The sequence below is a fragment of the Hemitrygon akajei genome, chromosome 18, assembly GCF_048418815.1.
Source record: "Hemitrygon akajei chromosome 18, sHemAka1.3, whole genome shotgun sequence".
Lineage (NCBI taxonomy): Eukaryota > Metazoa > Chordata > Chondrichthyes > Myliobatiformes > Dasyatidae > Hemitrygon > Hemitrygon akajei.
Window position 1 is genome coordinate 10030384 of NC_133141.1, and position 18050 is coordinate 10048433.

Consider the following 18050-nt stretch of genomic DNA (forward strand, 5'->3'; position numbering starts at 1 on the left):
TGAGACTGTCGCATGAGGCAGTGAGATGGTGCTGAGCACTCACTAAGGGAGGTTCATATTGGTGCCAGTGCAGGTCAATGGGAGTAGGCTTTTTAAATGGTTCAGCATGGACTAGATGGGCTGAGAGACCTGTTTCTGTGCTGTGGTTTTCTAAGACTCTGTTAGCATGAGTCAATGTAATGCTCCTCAAAGGATGACGAAAGAGATCATGAGCTCATGTGACACTGAGAAAGGGACAAGGGGGGACGGGGAGTGAAGAAAGAGAGGGGGGGGAGAGGGAGGGAGAGGGAGACAGAGAGACAGACAGAGGGACAAAAAGAGAGAGACAGAGAGAGGGAAAGGAAGAGGGAGAGGGAGAGAGAGAGGGAGGGGGAGGGGTAAGTGAGAGGGAGAGGGAGACAGAGAGAGAGACAGAGGGACAAAAAGAGAGAGACAGAGAGAGGGAAAGGGGGAGAGAGAGGGAGAGAGAGAGGGGGAGAGGGAGAGAGGGGGAGGGGGGAAGAGAGAGGGAGTGGGAGACAGAGAGAGAGACAGACAGACTGATGCACCATCGATAACTCACGCTGAGACTTAGGAAACGAGATATCGGCTTTTATTGACTGGAAGAATAAACGACACTACATCCTGGGGAAAATGAGGGAGAGCAGCAGCCCACAGTCGCCTTTATACAGGGGTCTGTGGGAGGAGCCACAGGAGCAGGGGGTCTGTGGGAGGGGCCACAGGAGCAGTCAGACAGGTATATCTAGTTCACCACACAGACAGAGTGAGAGAGACAGAGAGGGAGACCGAGAGAGAGAGAGGGAGAGGGAGACAGAGAGAGAGAGAGAGAGAGAGAGAGAGAGAGAGAGAGGGAGGGAGGGAAAAGTGTAAGATTTCTTCTCCAACCATTCAGAGGCAAGCTTCAGCTTTTGTAATACGAAGCCACCTTCCGTACAGCAGCAGGAAGTACGGAATTTTGCAGCTAATCGTTTAGGGAGGTACTTTGATACAGAGCTTGGCGGCTCTCGCAACCGAGAAGGGTGTTTATTGTTTTGAACTGTCCTATCAGTGGCAGCTGTAAATTAATGTGTATCCAACAACACAGAGGTGGAAAAACTGGGCAGGGCACCGTGTTATTTATAGAAGCTGGTGCAGAAGAGATCCCTGACAGGCATCACAACATGCGAACCATCATGCTGTTGCCTTTTACATTATTCGCTCTCCTCAGCAGCGCCTGTGCCCTAGATTACATGCCGAACAACTACAGCATAACTGAAGCTGGGGCCAGAGAATTTGTGTCCCATTATAACGACACAGCAGAGACTATCTTCTCCTACAGTGTTTCAGCCAGCTGGAATTACAACACCAACCTGACCAGTTACAACCAACAGAAGCAGGTACTGTCATTTAGCTCTTTCTATTAAGCTCTATCGGCTGCTGCATATATAAGGGTACCTATACTGCCTGACCTGCTGAGTGTTTCCATTATTTTCTGCTTTTAATCAAATCCTATTCCATAACTTGGGGTTAAGACTGCTACTTTTCAATACGAGAGCCTCAGGTTGAACCCGGAAGAACCTAAGATTTGCAGGGTGTTTTTATGCTCAAAGGGTAATCGACTTTTAGAATAAGTTACCAGAGATGTGTAAATATATGCAAGGGGATGAGCTGGGGAGGGATAACAGGAAGACTCTCAAGCATAAATACTACCATAACCAACAGGTGTATTATAACGTTTGCTTATTTCCACGCAAATATTAAGTCAGCTGTCTGAATAACTCCTTAGATAGGCTGGGTGCCAAATTCTGTTTAATAATGCTGCTGAGAAGTCTTCACATTTAAGAAAATGGACATTTTCTTAAAGCTCATGATTCAGTGGTTCGATCGCCCTGACTTGTAGACCAACTGTAAAAAAGCTCATGTATACAAAGATGCCTGTTGAGAAACAAGCAGTAGTTTTAGCTGACCAAATAAACACAGCTTTCTGCCACCATATGTTTAATAAATATATGATTAATGTGGATTGTACAACCATAAGATATTAATAGAAACACATTAAGAGTTTCCCCTATCTTCGCACTTTGTATTCTCAAAGTCCCAGTCTCGTTGTGAAAGGACTGCTTATTTATTCACTTAAAATATTTTTGAATATTGCTGAATGTCAGAGGCAGGAACATTCCTAATTTTTGCTGGGTTTGACACCCTGGGAATCTTGGATTAGCCAGCTGCAAATAAGTTTTGTCGTCTTGCGCTCTCCCTCTTTGATGGGTCTCACCATTAGGGACTGACAGGTCTTTGGAGAACAGGTTCTTCAGAACACATCCACAAAGGATTGGTGTGGTTTTCCATGCTGGTTAGCGGTGAGTATGGGAGGACATGAAGTTTTATTTGACCACCTCCAGGAAATAAAATAAATCCCAGTATTGCTAGGCTCGTGGTCTTAGCATAAACCACTCACTGTTCCCCTTAGTATATGCCTCCAAGGAAATGTGAATTAAACACTTTTACAGAGGTTGATTGCTATTGAAATGTCTGATGCACCATTAATAACTCTAGGAGACTGGAAGTGAACGATAGGCTTCTATTAACAGCGAAAAGGTGCTCGTTGAAGACTGAGGGAGGAGCAGTGTCCCAATCGCCTTTATACAGGGGTCTGTGGGAGAAGCCACAGGAGCAGTCAGCAGAGAGGCGTGTCCAGGCAGGGGTACATAGTTTACCACAATGTCAGTAGATATTAACCAGCAATCTTGTGAGTCAATGATATACATCCTTTGACCAGCCCCAGGTAAATGTTCTGCAGGAATCATTTGGTAGTGACAAAGTTGCTGAGAACAAAGCACAGAGAAAGAAAAGGTAGCACTTTAAGGGCCATACAACCACAGTTTGATCAGGCACATAAATATTCGGAAACAGCACAGAACAGTGTAGGAAATCAACAATGTAATAACTCAATAAGAAGCACGTGCTGACACTAGTAATGAAAATCTGAGAATTCTCTCAATGTGCTCCTGCTGTAGTTCGATGGATGTCAATGTTTCTGATCATCAGAATATTCACATTCAAATTTTGTCTGAGCAACCAGGCTTTGGCAGTGAGTCTGATCAGAGTAGGCAGCAGCAAACTGAAGGTGATGAGTTACTGAATGAAGTTGTACACCATGATCTTTCCAACTGTCTCAGCTCAGTCTGAGATGCTGGAAATTAACAAATCAAGTTCAAATGAATGGACTGAGCTAAACTGGTGGGCTTTAATTCCATTCTCACTGCAGTCAAGGAGCAGGAAATTGGATGGGATGTGAGAAGGGCAACATCCCCAAATTCTGCTGTTCTGTTTTAACCAACACCATCTCCCATTTGCCAGGGGTCTCGCACCCTGGTAATCACTGACTCCTTTTTTCTCAACAAATGAAATTTACAGAGCTGAGCTCCACCTTCCATGGCCAGGAATCAGTGTGAAGCAAAGGGTTCCAATGCAACACTAGTTCAATGAGAGAGCGCAGGGATAAATGAGCTGGCTGCAATGTTTTATGGCTATAAGTTTTACTAGATGGTGCATCTCAGAATTTTGGATCTTCTTCCCGTTTAAAAAATAATCTGCACATTTATTTCTACTACCAAAGTGCATTTTCCATGCATTTTCCAACATTGTATCAGTCTCCCTGTAATTTAAAACATATACAAGTAGTAAAAGCAGGGAACAAATTAAAGTTCAAAGTACAAAGTAAATTTTATTATCAAAGGACATATATGTCACTGTATACAACCCTGAGATTCATTTTCCTGTGGGCATACTCAGCAAATCTACAGAATAGTAATCAATGAAATATCAACCAGAGTGTAGAAGACCACAAACTGTGCAAATGCAAATATAAATAAATAGCAATAAATAAAGAGGACATGAAATAACAAGATAAAGAGTCCTTCAAGTAAAATTATTGGTTGTGGGACCAGAAATAGAATGAGTGTTGTTATCCCCTTTTGTTTAAGAGCCTGATGGTTGAGGGGTAGTAATTGTTCTTGAACCTGGTAGTGCAAGTCCTGAGGCTCCAGTACCTTTGACATGATGGGAACAGTGAGAAGAGAGCCTGGCCTGGGTGGTGAGGATCTCTGATGATAGATGCTGCTTTTCTACTGCAACATCTCATGTAGATGTGCTCGATGGTTAGGAGGGTTTTACCCGTGATGGACTAGGCCGAATCCACTACCTTTTATAAGATTTCCCACTCAAAGGCATTGCTGTTCCCATACCAGACCATGATGCAGCCAGTTAATACACTCTCCACTACACATCTAGCATTTGATAACGTGCCGAACCTCCGCAGACTCCTGAGGAAGTAGAGGCACTGTCGAGCTTTCTTTGCAATTACATTTACGAGGGGTGATTGATAAGTTCGTGGCCTAAGGTAGAAGGAGTCAATTTTAGAAAACCTAGCACATTTATTTTTCAACATAATCCCCTCCTACATTTACACACTTAGTCCAGCAGTCGTGGAGCATACGGATCTTGGACCTCCAGAAAGTGTCCACAGCAGGGGTGATTGATAAATTTGTGGCCTAGGATAGAAGGAGATCAGTTATTAACTTCAAACTTTCTGCATAATCACTCAAAGAGTTGAACTGCATGTGTATGTAACGAGAGCTGTATAACTCATCTCCTTCTACCTTAGGCCACAAATTTATCAATCACCCCTGCTGTGGACACTTTCTGGAAGTCCAAGATCCGTATGCTCCACAACCGCTGGACTAAGTGTGTAAATGTAGGGGGGGACTATGTTGAAAAATAAATGCGCTAGGTTTTCTAAAATTGACTCCTTCTACCTTAGGCCACAAACATATCAATCACCCCTCGTATATGATGGGTCCAGGACAGGCCCTCCGAGGTAGTGACACCCAGGAATTTAAAGTTACTGACCCTCTCCACCTCTGATCCTCCGATGAATACTAGCTCATGGACTTCTGGTTTCCCTCTCCTGAAATCTACAATCAGATATGAGTGAGAGGTTGTTGTTACTACACCACTCAGCCAGGTTTTCAATCTCCCTCCAGTATGGTGTCGGAGCTGTACTTAAACACACAGTCATAGGTGTAAAGCGAGTAGAACAGGGGGCTAAGCACACATCCCTGTGGTGGTGAAGATCGTGGAGGAGATGCTTTTGCCTGACTGGGGTCTGCAAAAGCTAATACATTGTCATAGTAAATGTTCCAATGAGCAATGAGGTGGCATTGTGCAAAGGGCCTCGTGTGGGCAAGCTGACCAGTCTACCATAGAACAGATCGGGTGTGACTGAAAGCCTCCTCTTCATGAGCTCTGCTTATGTAGGAGGCAGTGAAGAGAGTTAAGTGGTACCTGTGTACCAGACTTCATGACCACAGGTACTGTCTTTCCTGTGATGGCTGCAGTGCTTTCTCACTAATATCAAATATTGCCTTGATGCTGCTTCTGGCTCTAGCTCCACACCTCCGCTGAAGGCGGGACAGGCAGTGCCTGAGCTTTGGCAGACAGCTTAGGGCCAAAGGAGAGGCAGCACACCTGCACTGACCAGAGGCAAGCCTCCTGTCCCCCCCAAGTTAGAACATGGTACATGGAACAGGCCAATTGGCCCACAATGTTGTGCTAAACTAATTCAATTAATAACCAAATGGCCAACTAAATTGCACTGATCAAACAACACATTTTGTGACATATGTCAGTGATAATAAACCCAATTTTGATTCTGCTCTCCTTCAGTGTACATAATGTCCATATCCTTCCATTTCCTGTACATTCACGTGCCTACCTTAGGGCCTCTTGAATGCCTTTATCATCTTTGCCACTACCCCAGTACACAACCTGAAATCCTTACTCTTCACAGGCATCCGCAAAACAGAGAGAACAAAACACAAAGAATGAATGACAGAAAGCATTAGAACCCCAAAGCCCCCCTCCCCCCACACACAAGCAGCAGCAAAAGCATCAGCCCCTCCTCACCCCACTTCCTCCAGCAAAAGCATCAACCCCCCACCCCCACCACGCAAGTAATAGCAAGCCCCAGAGACCGTGATCTAGAGTCCTTCAAAAACTACTATCATCCTCTCACACTAAATGCCCTCTGGTATTAGACATTTTAATCCTTAGAAACAAAAAAGATACCAGCAGTATACTCCATTCATACTTGTCATTATTTTATAAACTTCTATCAGGGCTCCCTTCAGCCTCCATCACTCCAGAGGAAGCAATCCAATTGTGTCCATCCTCTGCCTCGAAACCAGGCAGCATCCTGGTAAACCTCTTCTGCACCCTCTCCAAAGCCTCAACATCCTCCCTGCAGTGGGGTGACCAGAACTGTACGCGATACTCCGATGTAGCCTAACCAGAGTTTTATAAAGCTGCAACGTAACTTCCTGACTTCTGAACTCACTGCCTCAACTAACAAAGGCAAGCATGCCATGTACCTTCTTGCCATCGTATCAACCTGTGTAGCCACTTTCAGGGAGCTGGATGATTGTAGACCTGTTTGATAGGACTAGTGTCATATCAATATAGCAACCTAATAATCTACATCTCACAGATTGTTCTTGCCACTATCTATTATATGCTCCCAATGGCGTGCGTCTCAAAGGGCCTCTGACAACCAAGTCCAGCTCCTGGCCTTCACGGGTGAATTAGCTACTAAGCCCAGCAGAACTGTTTCTACTGACAGGAGAAGGGGCAAAGGAGGATTACTAACATCTTAAAACTAGTTGCTTCAGTCAGAAGGGGTTCATCAGCTGCAGTTGGCAGCTCATCTAGGAGAAGGAAAACTCTGATCTCAAACCTCCCCTACCATGCAGCTATACCCACTCATGGGGAAGGCTTCAGGAGTAAACCCCAAGTGAAAATTCCAGAGCTGGCGTCCCTCAGGCAGTCCTACATTGAGTTCAATGCTGACTGGCAACTCCAGTGATGCTGTATCGGCCTCTGCCGTTCCTTTGGGCTCATCAGATGCATTGGGGGTGGGGGGGGGGGGGGGGTTGCTACATGGGCAACAATTTGCTCTCCATATTACACTGCCCAGGCTTGTGTATCTAGACAGCCAGGACACAACAGCCATAGTTGACCCTGACGAACGGACGCCTCAAAGAATCTATATCTACCATGCAGACGTGATACTGCTCTACTGTACTGTCAGGTAGAGTGAGCAGCACTAACAGTAATATAAGATATTTTTGTTAAAAATAGAAGCTGGAGTTTGTTCTAAGCTTTCCTCAACCTTGAATGTGTATGCCGAGTAGTTTGTTTCATTAGGTATTTGCATCACAGGAGATGGGAATGTGAGGTGCACACAGTGCTGTCTGTGGACAACATGCAAGCACTTTGATGAAGTTATCCAATTACTCCCCCTCTGTCAGCTCTTTCACTAGATGCTGTGATTGGATACAGCATACATTTTGAACTTCAGTATACTCTGAAGTTTACTTTAAATTGGAGCAATAAATGAGAGTTGATTTTACTGCAAGCATTGGGGTCCTTACAAGTATTGCAAAATCGAGGGAAGTTATTGTCAAGAATCATTGGCTGCTTTTCACCCAGACTGTTGTATTAAACTTCATGGCTGCTGACAGCAACTGCCTGCAAGGGTGATGGGAATAAGACCATGAGACCATAAGACATAGGAGCAGAATTAGACCATTCATCCCATTGAGTTAGATCTGCCATTCCATCATGGCTGATCTATTTTCTTTCTCAACCCCATAATGAAGTAGGTTTTCAAAGCTTGAAAAAGAGAAAAAAGAGAAGGGGCAGAGTGTGTGTGTGTGTGTGTGTGTGTGTGTGTGTGTGTGTGTGTGTGTGTGTGTGTGTGTGTGTGTGTGTGTGTGTGTGTGTGTGTGTGTGTGTGTGTGTGTGTATTTGGTCACACCTCTTCTCCCCACCCACCCACCTCACTATGGTCATGGTTCAAGTCCAAAGTCAAGAAATGCCCCATGAATTGAGGAGATGTGGGCACATCACTCTACAGATGCAACACACACTGTGATACTCAGCAGTGATGAGGAGAGTTGTCAGAGCATTAACTATTCATGTAGTCAATACGTCACTGTCCCATTGAGAGGGTTTTCAGTACACATCTCTTTGAGAGGCCTGTGCCATGTTTTATTGGGAGTTAAGGGCAAAGGTCAGGGGTTGCACATTCATATCTACCAGCAAGGCAGAATTAGCATGAGGTGAAAAATGCAAGGAGAATACACCATATAACCATATAACAACTACAGCACGGAAACAGGCCATCTCGGCCCTTCTAGTCCGTGCCGAACGCTTACTCTCACCTAGTCCCACTGGCCTGCACTCAGCCCATAACCTGCCATTCCTTTCCCGTCCATATACCTATCCAATTTTACTTTAAATGACAATACCGAACCTGCCTCTACCACTTCTACTGGAAGCTCGTTCCATACAGCTACCACTCTCTGAGTAAAGAAATTCCCCCTCGTGTTACCCCTAAACTTTTGCCCCCTAACTCTCAACTCATGTCCTCTTGTTTGAATCTCCCCTACTCTCAATGGAAAAAGCCTATCCATGTCAACTCTATCTATCTCCCTCATTATTTTAAATACCTCTATCAAGTCCCCCCTCAACCTCCTATGCTCCAAAGAATAAAGACCTAACTTATTCAACCTTTCCCTGTAACTTAGGTGCTGAAACCCAGGTAACATTCTAGTAAATCTTCTCCGTACTCTCTCTATTTTGTTGACATCTTTCCTATAATTCGGTGACCAGAACTGTACACAATACTCCAAATTCGGCCTTACCAATGCCTTGTACAATTTTAACATTACATCCCAACTCCTATACTCAATGCTCTGATTTATAAAGGCCAACATACCAAAAGCTTTCTTCACCACCCTATCCATATGAGATTCCACCTTCAGGGAACTATGCACCATTATTCCTAGATCACTCTGTTCTACTGCATTCTTCAATGCCCTACCATTTACCATGTACGTCCTATTTGGATTATTCCTACAAAATGTAGCACCTCACACTTATCAGCATTAAACTCCATCTGACATCGTTCAGCCCACTCTTCTAACTGGCCTAAATCTCTCTGCAAGCTTTGAAAACCTACTTCATTATCCACAATGCCACCTATCTTAGTATCATCTGCACACTTACTAATCCAATTTACCACCCCATCATCCAGATCATTAATGTATATGACAACAACATTGGACCCAATACAGATCCCTGAGGCACACCACTAGTCACCGGCCTCCAACCTGACAAACAGTTATCCACCACTACTCTCTGGCATCTCCCATCCAGCCACTCTTGAATCCATTTTACTACTTCAATATTAATACCTAACGATTGAACCTTCCTAACTAACCTTCCGTGCGGAACCTTGATGAACCAAGATGAATACACCAAGATGAATCTCATCAAAACACGTCTTGTCCAAACTTGCCATGGTCAGAATCTCAACAGGAAGAGATCCTTACAATGTGAAAATATAAGCAAAAACTCAAACGGTGCATAAATTAAAAAGACACAAATGGTTCTGGTTTCTGGGCTGCAGAGCGTAGTCGATGGTCCTGTCTGCACCCTGATCCAGAGTTATACAACAGCCTGCACAATCTAAAGGGTAAACAAAAGCTTTCAGTAATAACACTTTTAGAAGCACTTAGCTGGAGTGATGCTATCAACATTTGTAAATTGATGATAGGAATCAACTTTAAAAAAACAATGCTCTTAAACAAAACAGCAGGTATTGTTTCATTACTTTTATATCAGAACATCACCTCATGAACTTGCTCTCTTTATGCACTATTTATTTTGTATAAATTTCCTATTATAACTTACAGCATTTTTATGTATTACACTACACTGCTGCTGCAACACAACAAATTTCATGACTTATGTCAGTGATAATAAATCTGATGATTTTGATTCTGATAACCAACACGCAGTAGATAAAGTTAACCCACATTTTTGGTATTTTAGTATCTATGAATAAAACTTTATTCTTTGTTAAGACTTCTGTGTTAATTAGCACATCTTCAATGTCATGTAGTTTTCACTCCTATATCTGATGTCATAAATTTCAAGGATACATTCACTAGACCCACAGTTACCCTCACTCCCACTTAGGCTCAGAACCATTGCACACCACTGCTCGCAGCTGGCTGTTCACCGCTCAACTAGGGAGGTCACTCATGCTCCCTGTTTAAGAAATGGAGACTCTTCTCCTCCCGTCAGGCTACTGGAGCAGGCAGCGGATACATTGGCACTTGCCAACAGTGCTGTCATCGTTGTTGCTATGTGCTGTGTTGAACGACGTGGGCAATCATAGTTTTTCCATGACTATGATTGTTGTTGGCAAATTTTTCTATAGAAGTGGATTGCTATTGCCTTCTTCTTGGCAGTGTCTTTACAAGACGGGTGACCCCAGCCATTATCAACACTCTTCAGAGATTGTCTGCCTGGCATCAGTGGTCTTGTGATCTGCACCAGTTGCTCCTACAACATCCATCACCTGCTCCCATGACTTCACATGAGCCTGATCGAAGGCTAAGCAGGTGCTACCACTTTCCCAAGGGTGACCTGCAGGCTAGCGGAGGGAAGGAGTGCCTTACACCTCCTTTGGTAGAGATGTACCTCCACCCAACACCCAAGTAGGCAGTGTAGACTTCCCAAAATTCATGTACTCATGTAGCTATTAGAGTTTTCCTTTCCTATTCTGAGCTATTTCTTAACAGGAAGTATGCCTGTTCACTCAGTGAGATTACACTGAGTGCAGCTAATTCCACTCTTCCTTCGAGTTGGGGGAGGGAGCCCAAAGGCTCTTAACCCGAAACAGCATCTGCAGTCTCCTGTGTGCCAATTCACTGAAGGGGCTAAGAGGAACGTGTGGAGAATAAGAAATAGGATTAACATTGGAGTTGTGTAAATGGGTCAGTCTGGATTCAGTGGGCCATAGTGCCTGCTGCATGTTGCTTTCTCTATGAGACTATGAGCAAAGGCCTGGCAGTCCACTGAGTCCAAGCCAGCAAACACCCCTTTACATTTGATCTCAGTTTATTCTCCACCCTCCTGGAGAGAGGTGAATCGCAAATGAAAGATGTTTGGGGATTTCTGTCGACTGCAGTGGGGGTGGGGGTTGGTTTCTGCCAGCTGGACACTGCTCAGCAATATGTGTGACATAGGCCTACTGCCAGACACCTTGCTCTTTGGTCTGCTTGTAAGGAAGCCCTCTCACTCATAGGTGTAGTCCTCAATAGGCAAGGTGCAACAACCCAGATGCTGGACTCAACACACATTTTCTAGGAATGACATTCACAAAGTGATTCACCCACTTTCCTTAAGTTCCCACTGCGAGATTGGACTGGCTACTTCTCTGAACTGCAAGATAATTCACTATCTGACCACTCAGAAACCCCAAATGGTCAGCATCTGGTGACTCATCTACTCAGAAATCCCAGGGCTCCCAAGTAACAACATGGTAGAATGCAAGCTGTGTACGGCAGAGGGGAAGAAGCTGTTCCTGAATCACTGACTGTGTGCCTTCAGGCTTCTGTACCTCCTTCCTGATGGTATTAGTGAAAAGAGGGCATGCCCTGGGTGATGGGGCAGGGTCCTTTTTGAGGCATTGCTTCTTGCAGATGTCCCAGATACTACGGAGGCTGGTGCCCGTGATGGAGCTGACTAAGTTTACAACTCTCTGCAGCTTACTTCGATTCTGTGTAGTAACCCCACCCCCCCCATGCCAGACGGTTAGAATGCTGTCCACAGTAATCAGTAGAAATTTGCAAATAGATAGATAGATAGATAGATAGATACTTTATTCATCCCCATGGGGAAATTCAACTTTTTTCCAATGTCCCATACACTTGTTGTAGCAAAACTAATTACATACAATACTTAACTCAGTAAAAAATATGATATACATCTAAATCACTATCTCAAAAAGCATTAATAATAGCTTTTAAAAAGTTCTTAAGTCCTGGCAGTAGAATTGTAAAGCCTAATGGCATTGGGGAGTATTGACCTCTTCATCCTGTCTGAGGAGCATTGCATCGATAGTAACCTGTCGCTGAAACTGCTTCTCTGTCTCTGGATGGTGCTATGTAGAGGATGTTCAGAGTTTTCCATAATTGACCGTAGCCTACTCAGCGCCCTTCGCTCAGCTACCGATGTTAAACTCTCCAGTACTTTGCCCACGACAGAGCCCGCCTTCCTTACCAGCTTATTAAGACGTGAGGCGTCCCTCTTCTTAATGCTTCCTTCCCAACACGCCACCACAAAGAAGAGGGCGCTCTCCACAACTGACCTATAGAACATCTTCAGCATCTCACTACAGACATTGAATGACGCCAACCTTCTTAGGAAGTACAGTCGACTCTGTGCCTTCCTGCACAAGGCATCTGTGTTGGCAGTCCAGTCTAGCTTCTCGTCTAACTGTACTCCCAGATACTTGTAGGTCTTAACCTGCTCCACACATTCTCCATTAATGATCACTGGCTCCATATGAGGCCTAGATCTCCTAAAGTCCTAATGTTTTTTGGTGACAAAATTTCCTCAAACTCCGAATGAAATATTGTCATTGTTGTGCCTTCTTTATAGCTGCATGGATATGTTGGGTCCAGGTTGGGTCCTCAGAGATCTTGACACCAAGGAGTGAAACATAGCTGAATTTCTCCAGATGTTTCACCTCACAAAGAGTTCAATTGCCAACATCTTCTCATAATCACGTCATTGTGAGCTGACATCTTAGAAAGAGTGCCAGAGTAATGGAGAAAAATATTCAATTTAACCAGCTAGACTGACTATCATTGGTAGTCATTGAGAGCTTAAGCCAGGGGTTCCTAACCTTTTTTATGACACGAACCAATACCATTAAGCAAGGGGTCCATGGACCTCAGGTTGGGAACCAATAGCTTAAGCATTTGTCATTGCCACATCTTTTGGCTACTTTCTGAATTTGAGTTATTACCTTCATCAAATTCCTAGACCCTGTCTGCTCTATGTTTTATTGATCAATGTTTTACAAGGGCCTCTGCCAGCGCAACTCCACGTAAGCTCATTTAGTTGCCACCAAAGTTAGAACCTGTTACCTTAATGATCCCACCAGTGGCCAATGGTAAAAGAGCAGGTGACCTCAAGTAGTTACCAGAGGGGTGCTGACTGGAGGAAGGGAGAAGGGCCCTCTCAAGAAGAGACTGCACTGAAAATAGGTGATTTAAAGGGACTACTTTTGTCTGCAACCTGCAAGGAGAAAGTAAGTAAGGGAAGTGGTGAGCAGTGCCTATGCTACGCCAGAATCAGAATGAGGTTTATTATCACTGACTTTGATGAGATGAAAGACATAAATATTACTATAAGATCCAAAACTAAATAAATAGTGCAGAAAAAGAAATAAGATAGTGTTCATGGGGCCATAGACCATTCAGAAATCTGATGGTGAAAGGAAAGAAGCTGTTCATAAAACATTGAGTGTGTGTCTTCAGGTACCTGTATCTCCTTGATGACAGCAATGAGAAAAGGGCAAGTCCTGGAGGGTGAGATTCCTCAGTGATTAATGCCATCTCTTGAAGAGGTCCTCAACAGTGGAGGGGTTGTTCCTGTGATAGCAGACTAGATTCTGATGAAGCTGGCTGAGTCTACAGCCCTCTGCAGCCTCTTACAATCCTATGCAATTGGAGACTTCATACCAGGCTGTGATGCAAGCAGTCAGAATCCTCTCAACCTATAGATTTTGCTAGAGTCCTTGGTTACGTACCAAACCTCCTCAAATTCCTAACCAAGTGAAGATACTGACACGCATTCTCCATGATTGCATCAATGTGTTGGACCCAGGATGGCTCCTCCAGTTCGTTGATGCCAAGTTACTTGAAGTTACTCATTCTTTCAACCACTGACCTTTTAATGTCTGGTATGCGTTCTCTCAACTTCTTCCTGAAGTCCACAATCATCCTTCTGATGTTAAGTGAGAGGTTGCTGATTGATCAGCCAGTCTTACTCCTGTATGCTTCCTTGTTGCCACCTGAGATTCTGCACAGGCAAATTTATCAAGGATGTGACAACCGATGCCAAGAGTGAAAGATTTGCATCTCGAAAGAAGCCACAGCAGAGGTCAAATTTCTGCATCATTAAGAAGCTGTGTGGAATGTGATAGGAGCTCAGGAGATAAACAACAAATTCTGGTGATGGCCCAAAATATGCATTATTGATTCTCTCTGTTGAATATAGAATGAGTAGGAGCATGTGAAAAAAAATGTGGTGCCTTTAGCCCTCATTAGATTGTTGAATATCAATTTATATCAAAAACATTTGTACAAAAGCTGTCAGTGCACATATTAGGATTATTATGGCTGGGTGGTTTATCAGAAGGTTTACCAGCTTCGAAAGTATAAGTCCATCTTTAATCATTCTTGAAGTGTTTATCAATTGTTCCTAAGTAACCACTGAGAGTTAGTTCTCCGTCTATTCCAGGTTAGGGTGGGATAGGTGTTGGGGTTGCACTTCGTTAGTGGTTTGATATGACCACTTCAAGACATGTCCTGCAAACAGAAAATGATGGAAATAGTCTCTAAGTCAGGCAGTATCTGCAGAGAAAGATACAGAATTCATGTTTTATGTTCATGACTGCAGTGCTGAGCATTTTTAGCACTTTCTGTATTTGTTTTAGATGTCCAGCATCTGTGGTATTTTTTTTAAGGTCATGTAAAGAGGTGCTCAAGTCACGTATGAACTAAAGGGCTACATGACCTGCTAAGTCTGTGCAACATCCCAACAGCCTCATACAAGCCTGTTTAACTGTGATTGCTTTTTAAGCTAACTACAAAATTCTAAAACCTTTACAGAATGTTATTAATCAAAATCTCTGACTGGGTGATTGGGTCTGTAAGCATAACCACCAAGTTTGAACTGCTTACTGTGCAGGACCATTCACCTTGTAATGAGACTGCCATAAACAGAATGAAAGGCCCAGTGAGACTTCTGACTACACAGTGACTGTGCAGATGAACATTAGTACACCTCCCACATAAGCTTCAAGAAAATACTGTATTTCTTCAGGCAAGGCATTTTTAACAAACATTTCACAGAGATTTCATTTTCTGCCTGTGGCCAGTTGCAATACCCCACACTACTGAGCAATTAATTAGCCAGGCTTCAATTTATCCCTCTCCACACAGAATTCACATAGAATATGTACACCAGAGAGAGAGAGAGTGTCAGTGTGTCACGCTCACAGCACACACAGGCAGAAGACTAGAGGCCATCATGCTCACAACACAGTCCTTAGTGTGTCATCTCATGAAGTCAAGTCCAGATTGTATCACACTCAGAACCTGTAGACTGTAGTTTGTCAATTTTCTAAGGCCTGTCACACATTGAACATAGCAGCTACAGAGTGTCCCAGTCAAAATGGACTGGCTGGAGTGTGCCCTGCACACAGTCTGGATTAACTCATGAACAGACTGAGTTGAATCCATAGGATGGAACAGCTGCATCTCCATCCAAGGATTGAAGGTTGAGGGATTTGGAAGTTCTGTCCCAAATCCTGGCCAATCCCTTATTCAACTGAGCTAAAACTGTTGTCTGTGGGATCTGACTATGTATTCTTCTTATATCAGTATTACTTAATAATACAAGCTTCTTATATTATGATTGTACTGCAAGGATGCAAACAAGAAGTCAGATCAAAGGAAACCTTTACCTTTTGAAGACCTCTACTCATTTCTCTATTTGGTTCAGTCTATTTTACATAAATGCCAATAAAAACCTATTGGACAATGAGGCAGGGTGTGTGTGTGTGTGTGTGTGTGTGTGTGTGCGTGTGCGTGTGCGTGTGCGTGTGCGTGTGCGTGTGCGTGTGCGTGTGTGCGCGCGCGCGCGCTAACAATCTGGCAAGGGCTGACTGGAGCTGTTGGAGTCTTATCCTCTGGTGGCTAATGGAAACCAGGTGCTAGTGATTGAGAGGAATTGGGGATCAAGTGTGGGGATTAAGGACCAATTAGGGAGGAAAGGGAAAAGGTGGGAAATGCCAGCCAGGAGTGACAACCTTCAACCGATCAATTAGTTCATCTCTACGATTTATCCCCACAGCAACCCTGAGCCCGCCCCATCAGCAATATTCCATTTGTCCTGTCTATTCTGCTGAACCTTAAAGTAGTTTTCTCTCTTTCTTAGTTCCAAAGAAAGGGTTTTAACCTGAAATATTAACTCTACGTCTTCCTCTAGAGATGTCTTCTGTCCTGTTACCAGCACTTTCCTCATTTCCAACAGTTTGAAGGAGCAGAATATTAACATTACTAATTAAACAAATGATCTTGTTCCACAGATCGAGGCCTCCTTGAAAGAGCAGGAATTTGTGGAAGCCTGGGCCAAGAAAGCAAAGGAGTTTGATCAGATTAAAGACAGTTTCAATGATACGACGCTGACAAGGCTCCTCAAGAATATCCGCATCCTAAGCACTTCTAATCTCTCACCAGATGAGAGGAAGAAGGTATGTAGTTTATCCTGGCGGAGCAGCACTCCTGTGCCGGTTGCAGCAGCCTCCTCGCTGCCCGATTTCCGTTCCTCCCAAGACAGCCATTAACCTCGCCACTCCAACCCAGATGGAGCCCAAGAATCAGATGTCATGTTTTGGAATCCAAAGGCAAATGTTTCCATGACAGAGGAAGAGGGCCTACAGCATCTTGAATTCACTCCAATCTATCTATGGCTAATCTGAACCAAGACTCCATTCTTCAGCGTACAGTAATCTCCAGTAATCAGAGTAATATTTACCCCACGAATACACCGAGAGCCATCACTGTCACCCGTCACTGACTGTGACAACTCTCAATGACACCCACCTCCACTCTGTTTCTATTGAACAGCCCGCTTGTACGCTAAGACAGACTCATGACCTCACAAACTGCCTTTGGTCCTCATGGTCTTGCACTCTATTGTCTGCACTTTCTCTGTAACTGTAGCACTTCATTCTCCATTCTGTCGCTTGTATAAACGCAATGTACTATTGTGATGGAATGATCTGCATAGATGACATTCAAAAAAAAAGCTTTACACTGTACCTCAGTACATGTGACAATAAACCAGTTTACCAAATTCCCCCTTTCCTTTTCTTCCCTCCTCACCACATGAGCGTGGTGCCTCCTTTCTTTGCCCGCCCTCAGGTGTTCTACACTCATAGAGCTGAATCCTTCAGCTCGCATTATCTTCATGGTTCTCCTCCTCTGTCTACCTTGCATGGTCCTGCAGCTTCCCTCTATATTATTTGATATCTTCTGAAAACATCCACGCCAGACAAGGCACACCTTCTAGTCCATATCCGTAGCGCTGCAGTGACCCATTGCATCCGCTTCACACTCTTCCTGCTTGTTGTACCCGCTGGGAGCTAATCTTGTCAGATTGTATTTACCATTCTGGATTCAGAGTTGAACTGTATATCACTAACCACTCTGATGGTGTTTCACTTCAGAATAATACCATAAGACAAAGGAGCATAATTAGGCCATTTGGCCCATTGAGTCTGCTCTGCCATTCCATCATGGCTGATTTATTGTCCCTCTCAACACTATTCTCCTGCCTTCTCCCTGTAACCTTTGATGCCCTGATTAATCAAGAGCCTATCAACTACCACTTTAAGTATACCCAACGACTTGCCCTCCACAACCATCTGTAGCAATGATTTCCACAGATTCACTACCCTTTGGCAAAAGAAATTCCTTCTCACATCTGTTTTCAATGGACGTCCCTCTATTCTGAGGCTGTGCAATCTAGTCCTAGTCTCACCCAATATAGGGAACATCCTCTCCAAATCCACACTGTCTAGACCTTTCAATATTCGATAGGTCTCAATGAGACTCCCCCCCCCCCCCCCCCACTCTTCTAAACTCCAGCAAGTACAGGCCAGAGCCATCAAATAGTCCTCATATATTAACCCTTTCATTCCTGGAATAATTCTCGTGATCCTCCTCTGGACCCTTTCCAATGCCAGCACATCTTTTATTAGATAAGGGACCCAAAACTGCTCACAATACTCCAAGTGCAGTCTGACTAATGCCTTATAAAGCCTCAGCATCGCATCCTTGCTCTGATATTCTAGACTT

At 44.0% G+C, this 18050-nt stretch overlaps 1 protein-coding gene across 2 annotated transcripts in view; it reads left to right on the forward strand.

Moving 5' to 3' along the window:
• The first annotated feature begins 846 nt into the window (after nt 1-846).
• ace (angiotensin I converting enzyme (peptidyl-dipeptidase A) 1) overlaps nt 847-18050 on the forward strand; it is a 141928-nt gene continuing 124724 nt past the window's right edge. Inside the window, exons 1-2 of one of the 2 annotated variants that reach the window (XM_073070754.1) lie at nt 847-1376; nt 16277-16441. In XM_073070754.1, coding sequence (XP_072926855.1) covers nt 1065-1376; nt 16277-16441 — 477 coding nt within the window. In that variant the 5' untranslated portion in view covers nt 847-1064. The remainder of the gene's footprint in view (nt 1377-16276; nt 16442-18050) is intronic. The other variant, XM_073070753.1, reaches the window with a different exon arrangement.